Source organism: Coregonus lavaretus (genome assembly GCF_964263955.1).
Source record: "Coregonus lavaretus genome assembly, contig: HAP1_SCAFFOLD_2573, whole genome shotgun sequence".
NCBI classification, from domain to species: Eukaryota; Metazoa; Chordata; class Actinopteri; order Salmoniformes; family Salmonidae; genus Coregonus; species Coregonus lavaretus.
This window is the reverse complement of record NW_028165060.1, coordinates 34022-49904: the sequence shown is the minus strand read 5'-3', so window position 1 is coordinate 49904 and position 15883 is coordinate 34022. Positions and strand designations below refer to the sequence as shown.

General features: G+C 44.9%; 1 protein-coding gene across 1 annotated transcript in view; it reads right to left on the bottom strand.

The window, feature by feature from the left end:
- Nucleotides 1-5379: 5379 nt before the first annotated feature.
- The window catches only part of LOC311116333 (phosphoprotein associated with glycosphingolipid-enriched microdomains 1-like), a 30063-nt gene continuing 19559 nt past the window's right edge, over nucleotides 5380-15883 (bottom strand). Inside the window, exons 7-8 of the mRNA XM_084191427.1 lie at nucleotides 7994-8053; nucleotides 5380-7693 (exon numbers count right to left, since the gene is read on the bottom strand). Coding sequence (XP_084047553.1) covers nucleotides 7340-7693; nucleotides 7994-8053 — 414 coding nt within the window. The 3' untranslated portion in view covers nucleotides 5380-7339. The remainder of the gene's footprint in view (nucleotides 7694-7993; nucleotides 8054-15883) is intronic.

Below are 15883 nucleotides of genomic sequence, written 5' to 3'. Positions count from 1 at the left end.
AGCAAAATCTTTGAAATTGTTGCATGTTGCCTTTATATTTTTGTTCAGTATAAAACAATAATTGGTTGCACTTTATTTTAAGGCACTGTTTTAACTGGGTAGGCTAAGTAGCCACCTACAGAGAATGGTATTGGTATTACCATAACAATTCCTTAGTATGTGTAGACCAATGTTCCCCTGGACTGCCGCGCAGGAATATCAGCCCACAGAGAGAAGCACGAGATTGAACTTCACTCAACTTTCTAGAGCAGTGGTCACCAACCGGTCGATCTCCAATACATTCCTAGTCGATCGCCAAACATTTCTGTAAAAAAACCAACGATAATGCCTTGTGTTCCTTTAAAAAAAAAAATGTCTACGCCTGTTCACGGTAGGTGCAACCGTTTCAGCTGCCCTGCGCGCCGGGTAGGCGAACTGTTGCCATTTTGAACCATTTCATGCGTCTGAAGGTACAAACTCTGCCTTCCCAACGGGCCCAGAGAGCAAATCAAGTGCATTAGAGTTCTATCGTGTCTGCAGTAACGTAGCAGGCATAAAAGCAAAGTTGATACTGTGAAATTTCAAAACGTTTAAAACCTTGACTAGAGAGAGACTGTCAACGAATACAGCAAAGAGATGCTGTTGTTATTAGTGAGTTCATGTTTAAGTTTTTACTCAGCACTGTCAACACTTTGTATTCAACACTTTTATAAGCCATAAAATGTGCGTTCTTCCTATTTACACTCAGCGCCAAAACAAGCACTGCAGCAGTAATGAATGAGTAGGAACGTGTATCTATGGGCTTGCGTTGTTGTTATTATTAGCGACATGGGTCTTTTTTAATATCGAGGAATATTTCACTTTCTCTGTTCATAGGAGGAACAACATGAATGTGTGCATGATGCAGAAATAATACAGTGCAACTGGAGTTTCGCCATCAGCTGGAAGATGGATGGTGTCCCTTTTTGGTCAGTGTCAGTGGAGGAAAGGGAGAGTGAAGGGATATTGAGAGGTGGACCCTCAGTCTGCTGCTCTCTCTCTCTGCTGACACTGCTCATCAGATGCAGGCACCATCAATCAGCCCAGTAAAATAAAAAGCAAATTATTTAAATGTATGCTCACTCAGCTGTGCTTCACAAGTAATACAACAACGGATCTATTACCGGTGTGATCATATAGCCTACCTCAGATTTCGAAATATTAATAAAAACAATGGCCCGAACAACAATGCATTGGCAGGGCAATTCAAGCAAAGACAATATGCGGTGATAATGTATTGGGCCTATAGCTTACAGCACAAACCTCATTGCTACAGTACTGTTTAAAATTGGTTAATGTTGCATAAGCTTACGTTTTTTAAGTCATGTTAAAAAATAATCTGAGCGGTAGATCTCGGTTTGCATTTTGACCCAAAGTGATCTTGACTCAGAAAAGGTTGGTGACCACTGTCCTAGAGTTTTCCCTGTTAACACCATTAACGTTTCCCTTTACTGTGGCAATTGTGATCGAATCAATACAGTATTAGCCACTTTCAATGTAACATACCGAAACAAAACCAACTATGCAAGATATTTTGTTGTAGGCAGAACGCATCGGAGTAGGATTCTATTGCATTGACAAGCACTACTCAGCCCATACTCTACACAGACGGGTGCGGCATAAACAATCAGAGCTGCAGTAGGCCTATATGCAAATATACCATTGCATTATATGGATTTGTGCCATTTACTTTTAACTGGACTGTGTTTACAGCATGAGCGGTCGTGAGTAGATGCGCTTGTTTTAGATGAAAGCGAGAGCTGCATGTAGCCACGTGCACATTTTGTTCATATCCTTTTCACAGTTTCCTTTGCTAGTTAGTGAGTTATTAGCCCAGTTATAGCTCATTTCTAGTCAGCAATAGGGGAGTGATTGCTTCCTACAAGAGCACAAAACGTATATATTTCTAGACATCTTTGAAAAGCAAGTCAGGTAAAGAGCTTTTTTTTGTCTTAAAGGGGCAGTGTTGTATTTTGAGACAGGCTTGAATAAGCTAAGTAGCCAATAGGCAGAGGGTAGCATACAGTAATTTGTCTGATTCTCTGTAATAATGGTATGGGAATAATAATGCATTTTATTTTGTAAAGTGGTTTCTTGCACAACATTTTCAGTCACCTCCTTGTCTGAAGGACAAGTGGAAGAACAGGTTAATGTCAAGCCCTGTATGCTTTTTTTTCAAAAGTCTCATGGAATGTAGGCCTACATTGAACACCACACATTGTCTGCTACTGTAGGCTGAATGATTGAACAGCTATTTCCATGTTAAAATGTTATGGGATGCATTTTCTCCATAGTTTTGGATGGTAGGCCACTCTGGTAGGCCTACATTATGATCAAATAGCTACAGTAGCCTACATAGCTACTGTTAACACTGTAACTTAAAGCGGGTACAGCCTCAGTGTTCACAGTAAATGCGCTGGAAGTTGCACAGAATTTTCACAACGTTCAAGTTTGCGCTCAGCAGATCTGAAATTTGCTCAGTGCCTACTTTTTTTTGAGGGAACATTGGTGTAGACCTACTGTGAAATTAGTGCTACCTAATATTTGTTTCCCTCTTTTGGTCAGAGGGTAGGCCTAATACAATTTTTTGGGGGGCATGTATGAATGCTCCATATGAGCCTCTTTAACTGCTAACATGACAAACTTTCAATGAATAAATCCAATACTGTTGCAAATAGCTAATCAACGTACCAGATGAAATGTATAAAAACACCATTCTCCTCTGCAAGCTATCTTCATGAATAAAAAATACACACTTATTTGTTATACATCTTTTAATATTTCCCATTTATGGTCATAAAATATTTTCATGCATACACAGGAAGCCAGACAGAATCTTATGACAGATGTGCACATAACTGCCAAAGAAAGCATTGCTCTGGTTGCGTCCCAAATTGCACCCTTTTCCCTATACCTACAGTATTTATTAGTGCAATACTTTTGACCAGAGTCCTACGGGCCCTGTTCAAAAGTAGTGCACTACAGAGGCAATAGGGTGCCATTTGGGACACAACACCCATAATGAAAGACAATGGTAAGGAATTCTCTGCTGCTTGTTGAGAATGTATTGTTTCATTATTAGTGGGCTGAATGAGAGGGTGCTATGATGGACCTTCTCTCCATGCCTGGGCCCCCCACCTCCCCATAACCCACTCCCTCCTGTAAGAGTGTGCGTGCGTGTACGCGCGTCTGTGTATGGTACCGTTGGATGTAAGATTTGGCACTAACGTTCCTCTTTGACAGACCGTTTGTTAAAGGCCTTTAACGGCATTTCCATGGACACCATTAGGTTTAAATGATGGCATTTCCTGCTACATGGACTAATCTGGAATCTGTAGGAGAGAACAATGGTCATTAAAAGGTCATGTTTTTTCATGAATGTTAATCGCAAAGACAATTATGCTCTATAAAATGTGTGTAAAATATCATATGTAGGGCCCTTGCTTTTTTGAAATGTATAGCATCTTGCATGTTTATCAATTGTGGCTAATTTAGTGGGATCTGTCCTTTCTCTCCTTATTGGATATCATTTGTGAATATAAAATCAGTCAACCTGGGCGCTGGGTTTGTCGTCAACAAGCTCATTCAAGCTCATGCATGTGTAATGAAATGCACTCACTCACTGCGTACACCAATAATGTGCAATATTGAGATAATAGAGAAATGGGAGGAAAAGTAAGATAATATCATTGTTTAACTGTCAAATGCAGATATCATCATTGCGATAGCTAGTTATTTACAGTCACAAATTACTCGGTTAGTTTGAAAATAAACACCAAACAACAATATTCATTCACTTTTCTTTAAAAAAATAAAAGTACCAACTTTGACTTTCACGTTTTAAAATGCCTGTACCAACACAATGTACCATACTTGAATAAAACGACAGAACAAAATAACCAATGGGATGGTGTCCTATTAAACCGAATACAGAACCCAAAACTGTCATTAGCCACCATTCAATCAACCACTGTATCTTTTACAGCTAGCCTAAATACATCTGTATTTATGATAACACCTTTCATATGGAATTCCCTTAAAATGACATCACAGGCTTCCTGTACTGTATGTGCTTTATAGCCACTATTAAAGCAGTCCAAATCACATGCATACATACTACAAAATATACTTTACCATTTGCAAATTTATACATTAGCTGAGTTAATGAAATAGCACTCTAACTATTTACAACCCTTGGTTAGCATGTCGTCAGCACATGCTACATTAATAGTGCTTGTTCAAATAGGTAAGTTAGAAGCATTTGATATTCAAATTGTGCACATGATGGGTTAAATGTACAGTGCCTTGCAAAAGTATTCATCCCCCTTGGCGTTTTTCCTATTTTGTTGCATTACAACCTGTAATTTAAATGGATTTTTATTTGGATTTCATGTAATGGACATACACAAAATAGTCCAAATTGGTGAAGTGAAATGAAAATTATTAAAAAATTGAAAGAATATGGGACCACAACAAACCTGCCAAGAGAGGGCCGCCCACCAAAACTCACGGCCCAGGCAAGGAGGGCATTAATCAGAGGCAACAAAGAGACCAAAGATAACTCTGAAGGAGCTGCAAAGCTCCACAGTGGAGATTGGAGTATCTGTCCATAGGACCACTTTAAGGCATACACTCCACAGAGCTGGGCAGAAAAAGAGTGGCCAGAAAAAAGCCATTGTGTAAAGAAATTGAGCTTTTTGGCCATCGAGGAAAACGCTATGTCTGGCGCAAACCCAACACCTCTCATCACCCCGAGAACACCATCCCCACAGTGAAGCATGGTGGTGGCAGCATCATGCTGTGGGGATGTTTTTCATCGGCAGGGACTGGGAAACTGGTCAGAATTGAAGGATGGCGCTAAATACAGGGAAATCCTTGAGGGAAAGCTGTTTCAGTCTTCCAGAGATTTGAGACTGGGACGGAGGTTCACCTTCCAGCAGGACAATGACCCTAAGCATACTGCTAAAGCAACACTCTTTAAGGGGAAACATTTAAATGTATTGGAATGGCCTAGTCAAAGCCCAGACTTCAATCCAATTGAGAATCTGTGGTATGACTTAAAGATTGCTGTACAACAGCGGAACCCATCCAACTTGAAGGAGCTGGAGCAGTTTTGCCTTGAAGAATGGGCAAAAATCCCAGTGGCTAGATGTGCCAAGCTTATAGAGACATACCCCAAGAGACTTGCAGCTGTAATTGCTGCAAAAGGTGGCTCTACTAAGTATTGACTTTGGGGGGGGTGAATAGTTATGCACGCTCAAGTTATCTGTTTTTTTGTCTTAATTCTTGTTTGTTTCACAACAAAAAATATTTTGCATCTTCAAAGTGGTAGGCATGTTGTGTAAATCAAATGATACAAACCCCAAAGAAATCCATTTTAATTCCAGGTTGTAAGGCAACAAAATAGGAAAAATTCCAAGGGGGTTGAATACTTTCGCAAGCCACAGTATGTATGATGTTGTTGTTGCTATAAGCTCTGTACAGAAGCAGTAGCATAATGTTTTTTGACACTTTGTGCTTTAAAATAATTTTCTACCATATCAATACAGACCATATGCGTACCTACATTAGGGTAAGCAGAAACATAAACACGCCGTACAAACACATATTATACACCTTGATCAATACAGCTGCATTAACACACACCGTTTTGCTGTTGCATATTGTCACATTGAGCGAATACAAGTATTTTAAATACATTTTGAATCATGTGAAGAAATATCTAAAAGAAAAACAACTGAGTTGAACAATTCACACAAGAAATCACACAATAAATCACAGCAACATTGATAGATATGTTTGTCTTTTGTTTGAACGAATAAATCCTTTAAAAAAAGTCTGGATTATTTATGAGTACCTTTTCTACTTTATTACCATGGTAACCCACTTATTCCTCTTTATTACCATGGTAACCCACTTATTCCTCTGTTTATCCTATGTACAGAACAAAACCTTTTCAAGTTTCCCTCATAAACAGACACTTCCTGATATCCCTTAAAATCACACAATGACCCACCATCTTCAAATAAATAGGAATTTGATTTTTTTTAAAGGTTGACATGTAAATAAAATAAACAATGTTTTAGAAACTAAAAAAGCTGTTCCATTTAGAGTTCAGCCGTCTAAACTGCCTGACTTGAGGCTACTTATTTCACAATAGTATGTAAGTACACATGTCTATCGTATCTCTGATTTATCATGATGTTCTGAATGAAACGTGGCACTAGGAAGGGAGAACGGATGATATAAAAAGTGACACTACATTGTGGGGAAACATTCTACTCATACCTTTATAAGTGCCTTATAGAACGACATTATGGCACAAAGAATCATTGGTGTTCAATCACAAGGCACTGACAAAGAGTCACTGGCCAGTCTGCTTGTCACCAGCCTTATAAAATTAACTCAATTTGTAATGACTGGTTATAAATGCCTAGAAATGTACTATTTTATGGTCTGATGAAGTGATTATGATGGTGATGGATAATGTAGCAATAATGTCCTTTCCCTTCCCTTCCCACATTGATAGCAGTCGTTGATAATGTAGCTAACCTTCAATCTTCAGTGATGTGATGTGCACCATGATAAAGAGTGAGAAGCCGAGTTGAAGTGACATAAAAAAGTGGACGGATGCCAATAACTTGGAAACGGGCGGTGATTTCATAGTTCAGATACTGATATGATAGCACCCCGAGTACGTACATTGTAATTTAAGGGCACCATGAATTTATGATGGAGAGTTAAGATTATAGCTAGTTCAATCAGATATCGCTGGGCGGTGGGCACACCCAAACTGCACTGAGGGGGTAGTGGGCGGAAACCCTGAATTGGTGATGATGGGCGGTAGGGTTGAAGGTTGAAGTTCAGAGCTCTGAGGTGGTGTCCCTGTCATCAGGGCTGCTGGGTAAAGTTGAGGCTAGTAGTGAGGCTAATGGCTGGGGTTGAGGGTGAGGCTAGGAGTTAGGTTAACTGCTTGGGTAAAGGTTGAGGCTAGGAGTTAGGCTAATGGCTGGGGTTGAGGCTAGGAGTTAGGCTAATGGCTGGGGTTGAGGCTAGGAGTTAGGCTAATGGCTGGGGTTGAGGGTGAAGCTAGGAGTTAGGCTAATGTCTGGGGTTGAGAGTGAGGCTAGGAGTTAGACTAACTGCTGGGGTTGATGGTGAGACTAGGAGTTAGGCTAATGACTGGGGTTGAGGGTGAGGCTAGGAGTTAGGCTAATGGCTGGGCTTGAGGGTGAGGCTAGGAGTTAGGCTAACTGCTGGGGTTGAGGTTGAGGCCCCATAGGCTCAGGTTTAGGCCCCTCACTGTAGCTGTACTCCCCAGTTAGAGACGGGAACTCTCCCTGTTCAGGCCCAGCTCATCTACACTCTCATAGTCTGGCTCCTGAACCTGGTTCCTTAGCCCCAAGTCCTCTCCACTACCAGTCTTAGTGAGGCAGATGTTCTCGTAGCCCGGGTCAATGCTCTCCGCAGGGGGATCCTGGAGGTCCCCAGGGGGTCGCTGGGGGTCTGACTCCCCCTCTCCGAGCTGGGGGTAGATGTCCCTGAGAGTAGCGTAGAGATCACTGGAGGACGACTCAGGGACCAGACCCTTGATCTCTGCGATGCTGCTGTAGTCACTCTCCTTCTCCTCCACGTCTAGGTGTGTCTTCCTCACCGTGGAGTACATGTCTGACAGCTGGAGAGAAAGAGGGATGAGAGAGTGAGAGAGAGCAAGCGTGAGAGAGAGCAAGCGTGAGAGAGAGCAAGAGTGAGAGAGAGCAAGAGTGTGAGAGAGAAAGAGTGAGAGAGAGCAAGAGAGCGAGCGAGCGAGAGAGGAGAGGATGCAGTCAGTGTGAGCATCGAAGGACTATTTGATTTATGTATCCTTTATTCAACCAGGGAAGTCACAGTGAGACTGACATCTCTTTTTCAGTTGATCCCTGTATAAGCATCAGGACAATAGGGGAATGAGTTCAGTGGAAAGTCACAACCCTACCTCGTTCTCTGACAGCACATGGTTGTGTAGCCCCGGTGAGGGAGAGAGCGGAGAGTGCAACTAGAAGAGAAAACAACAAAAACAAGTTCACGCTTTACAATATAAAATAACCATGTGTGTTGTGCATACTCGCACGTGAGCTAAGCAGGTGTATATTATGTAGTCAATCATTTATGAACAACATTACTGATTAATCAGTTAATACACAATGAGAATTGTAGCGATGTTATTGGGTATAGCTGCTACATACAGTCCCTTATGATCGATGGAGTCATTAATCAACAACACATAGCTGACAGACATAAAAAAAACACCTCTCTGGGGTGTCTGAAGAGAACGTCAATATCAGAGTTGGTACGGTAGCTAGCTGGCTACTATTTCAAGCCTACTATAGGTTGGGTGTACTGAGGATTAAGCCTGTTTTAAAATCCATTGTTCACTTGGTCAAGGTCATATAAGATGTAAATCTTGAGTTGGACAAACCAAGGTTAACCAATGACTTTACACGGGGACTGGTGAGGATTGATGGTTGGATTACTTGAATGTAGAACCAGAAAGGGTTGACCACCACCATCTATATTCATCATCATCTATATTCAGCATCAATCAGCATCATCTATATTCATCATCTTCTATATTCAGCATCATCTCTCCATCTATATTCAGCATCATCTCTCCATCATCTCTCCATCAATAATCAGCATTATCTCTCCATCAATATTCAGCATCATCTCTCCATCTATATTCAGCATCATCTCTCCATCTATATTCAGCATCATCTCTCCATCTATATTCAGCATCATCTCTCCATCTATATTAAGCATCATCACTCTGTCACGCCCTGACTCAAGGGACTTGTATTTGTTGAGTCAGGGTGTGTATTTTCTGTGTTGGGTTTTTCTATGTTTAGTTTCTAGATCGTTTAGATCTATGTTGGCCAGGGTGGTTCCCAATCAGAGGCAGCTGTAGCTCGTTGTCTCTGATTGGGGCCCATACTTAGGTAGCCGGTTGGCACTAGTGGGTTGGGGGATCTTTTTTCAGTGTGAGGTATGTTATTTTGTCTACCTTGGACTTCACGTTTCGTTTGTTGTTTTGGTTGTGCGTTTATTTCTTAAATAAACATGAATGCATATCACGCTGCGCCTTGGTCCGTCTCGTTCATGAACGACCGTGACACACTCCAACATCTCTCCATCTACATTCAGCATCTCCATCATCTCTCCATCTATATTCAGCATCATCTCTCCATCAATATTCAGCATAATCTCTCCATCTATATTCAGCATCATCAATCCATCATCGCTCCATCTATATTCAGCATCATCTCTTCATCTATATTCAGCATCATCTCTCATCAATATTCAGCATTATCTCTCCATCTATATTCAGCATAATCTCTCCATCATCTCTCCATCAATATGCAGCATAATCTCTTCATCTATATTCAGCATCTCTCCATCATCTCTCCATCTATCTTCAGCATTTCTCCATCATCTCTCCATCTATATTCAGCATCCCTCCATCATCTCTCCATCTATATTCAGCATCTCTCCATCATCTCTCCATCTATATTCAGCATCTCTCCATCATCTCTCCATCTATATTCATCATCTCTCCATCTATATTCAGCATCTCTCCATCTATATTCAGTATCTCTCCATCATCTCTCCATCTATATTCAGTATCTCTCCATCATCTCTCCATCTATATTCAGCATCTCTCCATCATCTCTCCTTTGTTTCTGTCTCAGAGAGCATTGAATCGATATGCTTACTTTATGGACACACATTATTTTGGCTTAATTAGCAAACCAATTCATTTGATTGCCTTGGAGCCCAGTGGTGTCGAATCATGAAGACAAGTTCTTGACCCTGTCATCAACGAGCCTCCGTGTGTCTCTCATAATATTAGTTTGTTCTAATTCAGTGTCTCTAAAGTCTTCGTCCATGTAGCTTTACAAATTAAAGTGCCAGTCCAGTTAAGTAAGTAGTTTCATGACTACAACCAGGAGTTGTTCCTGACTACACGACTTGACCAGGAAAAAATTGGTTCCTAGATATACCAGCCAAGTAATTTGTCCTGACCATATTACAGCTGGAAACTAGGGCCCAGAGTTGTTCTTTGTCAGGTCAGGTCTCTTTTATGGTCAGGAAAAACTATGAAAGTATGAAAAGTGTGCATGTTAAGACATTCCTTGACTCAGGTAAGATGTCTTCTAGATAAGAATGTACACTATATATACGAAAGTATGTGGACAACCCTTCAAATTAGTGGATTCGGCTATTTCAGCCACACTCGTTGCTGACAAGTGTATAAAATCGAGCACACCGCCAAGCAATCTCCATAGACAAACATTGGCAGTCGAATGGCCTTACTGAAGAGCTCAGTGACTTAACGTGGCACCGTCATAAAATGCCAACTTTCCAACAAGTCAGTTCGTCAAATTTCTGCCCTGCTAGAGCTGCCCCGGTCAACTGTAAGTTCTGTTTTTGTGAAGAGGAAACGTCTAGGAGCAACAACGGCTCAGCCGCGAAATGGTAGACCACATAAGCTCACAGAACGGAACCGCCGAGTGCTGAGGCGTGTAGCGCGTAAAATTCGTCTGTCCTCGGTTGCAACACTCCGAGTTCCAAACTGCCTCTGGAAGCAACGTCAGCACAAGAACTGTTCGTCGGAAGCTTCATGAAATAGGTTTCCATGGCCGAGCAGCCGCACACAAGCCTAAGATCACCATGCGCAATGCCAAGCGTCGACTGAAGTGGTGTAAAGCTCGCTGCCATTGGACTCTGGAGCAGTGGAAATGCGTTTTCTGGAGTGATGAATCACACTTCACCATCAGGCAGTCCGATGGACAAATCTGGGTTTGGCGGATGCCAGGAGAACGCTATCTGCCCCAATGCATAGTGCCAACTGTAAAGTTTGGTGAAGAAGAAATAATGGTCTGGGGCTGTTTTTCATGGATTGCGCTAGGCCCCTTAGTTCCAGTGAAGGGAAATCTTCTGTGGCAACAATTTGGGGAAGGCCTTTTCCTGTTTCAGCATGACAATGCCCCCGTGCACAAAGCGAGGTCCATACAGAAATGGTTTGTCGAGATGGGTGTGGAAGAACTTGACTGGCCTGCAAAGAGCCCTGACCTCAACCCCATCGAACACCTTTGGGATTTATTGAAATGCCGACTGCGAGCCAGGCCTAATCGACCAACATCAGTGCCCAACCTCACTAATGCTCTTGTGGCTGAATGGAAGCAAGTCCCCGCAGCAATGTTTCAACATCTAGTGGAAAGCCTTCCCAAAAGAGTTGAGGCTGTTTGTCACGCACGTTGACTGATGACTCGTGGAACCAAGGCGCAGCGTGATAAGCGTACATTTTATTTAGTACACAACACACGAACAAAACAACAAAACGAACGATACGTGAAGTCCTGAGGTTACAACAACGCAAACCTTTACGGAACAAGATCCCACAACCTAACTGGTGCTAACAGGCTGCCTAAGTATGGTCCCCAATCAGAGACAACGAGCTACAGCTGCCTCTGATTGGGAACCACCCTGGCCAACATAGATCTAAACGATCTAGAACAAAAAACATAGAAAACTAAACATAGAAAAATCCACACCCTGGCTCAACATTTAAGAGTCCCCAGAGCCAGGGCGTGACAGTACCCCCCCCCCCAAAGGCGCGGACTGCGACCGCGCCACACAAACACAAGAGGGTAGGGGCCGGGTGGGCATTCCGCCTCGGAGGCGGATCCGGCTCCGGGCGTGACCACCACCTTTTCTCCACCTCCCCGTTGCGCCCCTGGTCTGGTCTGGTCCCGCTGACTGGAGCTGGACCCGACGACGGTGGACCAAACCTTACCGGCTCCGGACTGGAGCCGCTGGCCGGAGCTGGACTGGACACCGGTGGAGCGGATTGCTCTGGCTCCGGAGTGGATCCGCTGACTGGAGTTGGACCGGACCCCGGTGGAGCGGATTGCTCTGACTCCGGAGTGGAGCAGCTGACCGGTGCCGGACCAGGCACCGGTGGAACAGGCACGGGCCGTGCCGGACTGGACACACGCACCACTGGCTTGGCGCGGGGAGCAGGAACGGGCCGGACCGGGCTGACGACGCGCACCACTGGCTTGGTGCGGGGAGCAGGAACGGGCCGGACCGGGCTGACGACGCGCACCACAGGCTTGGTGCGGGGAGCAGGAACAGGCCGGACCGGGCTGGCGACGCGCACCACTGGCTTGGTGCGGGGAGCAGGAACAGGCCGGACCGGGCTGGCGACGCGCACCACTGTCTTGGTGCGGGGAGCAGGAACAGGCCGGACCGGGCTGGCGACGCGCACCACAGGCTTGGTGCGGGGAGCCGGAACGGGCCGGGCCGGACTGTGGAGGCGGACTGGAGGTCTGGAGCGGAGAGCTGACACAACCCGTCCTGGCTGAATGCCTATTTCCACACAATATGTGTGAGGCATCAGCACAGGACGTACAGGGCTGTGCACTCGTACTGGCGCTACAGCACGTGGCACTGGCTCAGGACATACGGGACCGAGGAGGTGTACTGGAGGCCACGAGCGTTGAGCCGGCACACCCCGTCCTGGCTGCATGCCCTTCTTAGCACGACACGTGCGTGGTGCTAGCACCGGACGTACAGGACTGTGCCGGAACACTCGCGGCACAGTACGTGGCTCCGCATAACTCGGAGCCTGCCCAGTCTCACGCTTCCTAGCCTGAGTACGGGGAGTTGGCTCTGCTCTAACTCTAGGCTCCGCCAACCAGCCTTTTAGCCCCCCCCAAAACAATTATTGGGGCTGTCTCTCGGGCTTCCTCCTCGGCCGGTACCCTCTGCGATGCCGCTGCTCCTCTCTGTAGCGCGCCTCCACAGTCTCCTCCCAAGGACGGCGATCCATTCCGGCCTGAATCTCTTCCCAAGTCCAGGATCCCTTCCCGTCCAGGATCTCCTCCCAAGTCCAGGCTGTCTGTTCCTGGTCACGCTGCTTGGTCCTCTTTAGGTGGGATCTTCTGTCACGAACGTTGACTGATGACTCGTGGAACCAAGGCGCAGCGTGATAAGCGTACATTTTATTTAGTACACAACACACGAACAAAAACAACAACAAAACAACAAAAACTAAACATAGAAAAATCCACACCCTGGCTCAACATTTAAAAGTCCCCAGAGCCAGGGCGTGACACTGTTATAGCAGCAAAGGGGGGACCAACTCCATATTAATGCCCATGATTTTGGAATTAGATGTTCGACAAGCAGGTGTCCACATACTTCTGGTCATGTAGTGTATCAAGGCAGTTTGGGGTATGGTCTGACAGACAGGACATCTACTATGAGGCTGATGATGGAGGACTGAAGTCTAACATGCCAACGCGTCAGTCAGTCAGCCAGAGAATATGTGGTTTGGTTTCACATGGGTACACAAACACACACACACCAAATAAAATAAAGCTCCTTCCCTTTGGCAACAGACAACTTGACTGTTGACATGCTGAATATCACAGTTTATCTAAGAAAATGCCCCCTGGTGTACATCACACTAGTGACTGGCAAGGTCAATTACATTTTGTCAGTGTAGATCAGAAGCTTGTAAGGTCACGGGCAACACAAAGTCCAATTATTCCAGACAACTGAACAGAGTAATTTCTGTTTATTATGGCTCAACAGCTGTATTACAGAGCAGGAGAGGATATTGTGTGTGTCGTGTGTGTGTGTGTGTGTGTGTGTGTGTGTCGTGTGTGTGTGTGTGTGTGTGTGTGTGTGTGTGTGCGCGCTGAGGGACTACCTAAGGGAGAACCTCTCAGACGTAAACACGCAGATGTCTTCCAGTGTACACACACACTGAGTGTCATCCGTCATCTGCCTGGTCTGTCGGACTGATAGTGTGCAGGCTCTCCTCTCCTCTCTACTCCCTCTCCTTCCCTCTCCTCTCTTTCCATCTCCTCTCTACTCCATCTCCTTCCCTCTCCTCTCTACTCCATCTCCTTCCCTCTCCTCTCTACTCCATCTCATTCCCTCTCCTCTCTACTCCATCTACTTCCCTCTCCTCTCTTTTCCCCTGTCTCCTCCTCTCCCCCTCTCTTCTTCTCCTCTCCGCAGCGCCGTAACAAAGACACCCACCTCCTCTCCTCTCCTCTCCTCCACTCTAATCTGCATACATTACCATACACATTACGGTCTGACAAGACAAATCACCAGCCAACACCAGTCACACCGCCACCGAGAATAAAGAACATTTCGGGTTAACCTTAAATCAGCCCCAGGGTGTCTGCAAATGTGTGTGTGTCCATACAATTCCGTCCGTGCGTGTGTAATATGGAGGTTGTAAAAATAAAAGTGGGGGTAGAGGCGCAGTGAGGAGAATTAATGCTGACTCCACATTCCAACACGGGGGGACGCAATAGGAACAGGCTTTGGGGGTGCAGGTGGCCCAGCGCAGCCCTGCGGTTGGTTCAATATTTCATCATATAGTAGGGAGCCAGAGGGTCAAGCTGGGCTAGGCGTCACCTGCTGTCCAATACTACACTTTTATTACTGATCAGCTAATTGTTTGGAGCTTCAGAGACAAAGGAAGGTTGCTAGGAGAAAAGCCACAAAGGAGGGTTAGACAGACATGGCTGTGTGCGAGTGAGTGTGTGTGTTGGGAGGGGGGGGTTGTAGTTTGGGTATGTGTGTGTGCGTGCATGTGTGTACGTGTATGTGTTTGCGTGCACGTGTGTGTGTGGGTGTGGGTGTGGGTGTGGGTGTGTGCACTTTGTTTTATTACGGGCAACAAGTTCAGTACACATCACTGCATTCTTTACCAGAAAGTAGGCTGGCCCTCTTTGAAGTCACGTACAGTGGGGAGAACAAGTATTTGATACACTGCCGATTTTGCAGGTTTTCCTACTTACAAAGCATGTAGAGGTCTGTAATTTTTATCATAGGTACACTTCAACTGTGAGAGACGGAATCTAAAACAAAAATCCAGAAAATCACATTTATAAGTAATTAATTTGCATTTTATTGCATGACATAAGTATTTGATCAACTACCAACCAGTAAGAATTCCGTCTCTCACAGACCTGTTAGTTTTTCTTTAAGAAGCCCTCCTGTTCACCACTCATTACCTGTATTAAATGCACCTGTTTGAACTCGTTACCTGTATAAAATAGCCGGCCGCGACCGGGAGACCCATGGGGCGGCGCACAATTGGCCCAGCGTCGTCCAGGATAGGGGAGGGAATGGCCGGCAGGGATGTAGCTCAGTTGGTTGAGCATGGTGTTTGCAACGCCAGGGTTGTGGGTTCAATTCCCAAGGGGGGCCAGTAATAAAAAAAAAATATATATATAAAATAGAATAATGTATGCACTCACTAACTGTAAGTCGCTCTGGATAAGAGCGTCTGCTAAATGACTCAAATGAAATGAATGAAATGAATGAAATGAATAAAAGGCACCTGTCCACACACTCAATCAAACAGACTCCAACCTCTCCACAATGGCCAAGACCAGAGAGCTGTGTAAGGACATCAGGGATAAAATTGTAGACCTGCACAAGGCTGGGATGGGCTACAGGACAATAGGCAAGCAGCTTGATGAGAAGGCAACAACTGGAAGAAAATGGAAGAAGTTCAAGATGACGGTCAATCACCCTCGGTCTGGGGCTCCATGCAAGATCTCACCTCGTGGGGCATCAATGATCATGAGGAAGGTGAGGGATCAGCCCAGAACTACACGGCAGGACCTGGTCAATGACCTGAAGAGAGCTGGGACCACAGTCTCAAAGAAAACCATTAGTAACACACTACGCCGTCATGGATTAAAATCCTGCAGCGCACGCAAGGTCCCCCTGCTCAAGCCAGCGCATGTCCAGGCCCGTCTTGTCAGTAGTTCCGATGTGGATGTGGTGGAGG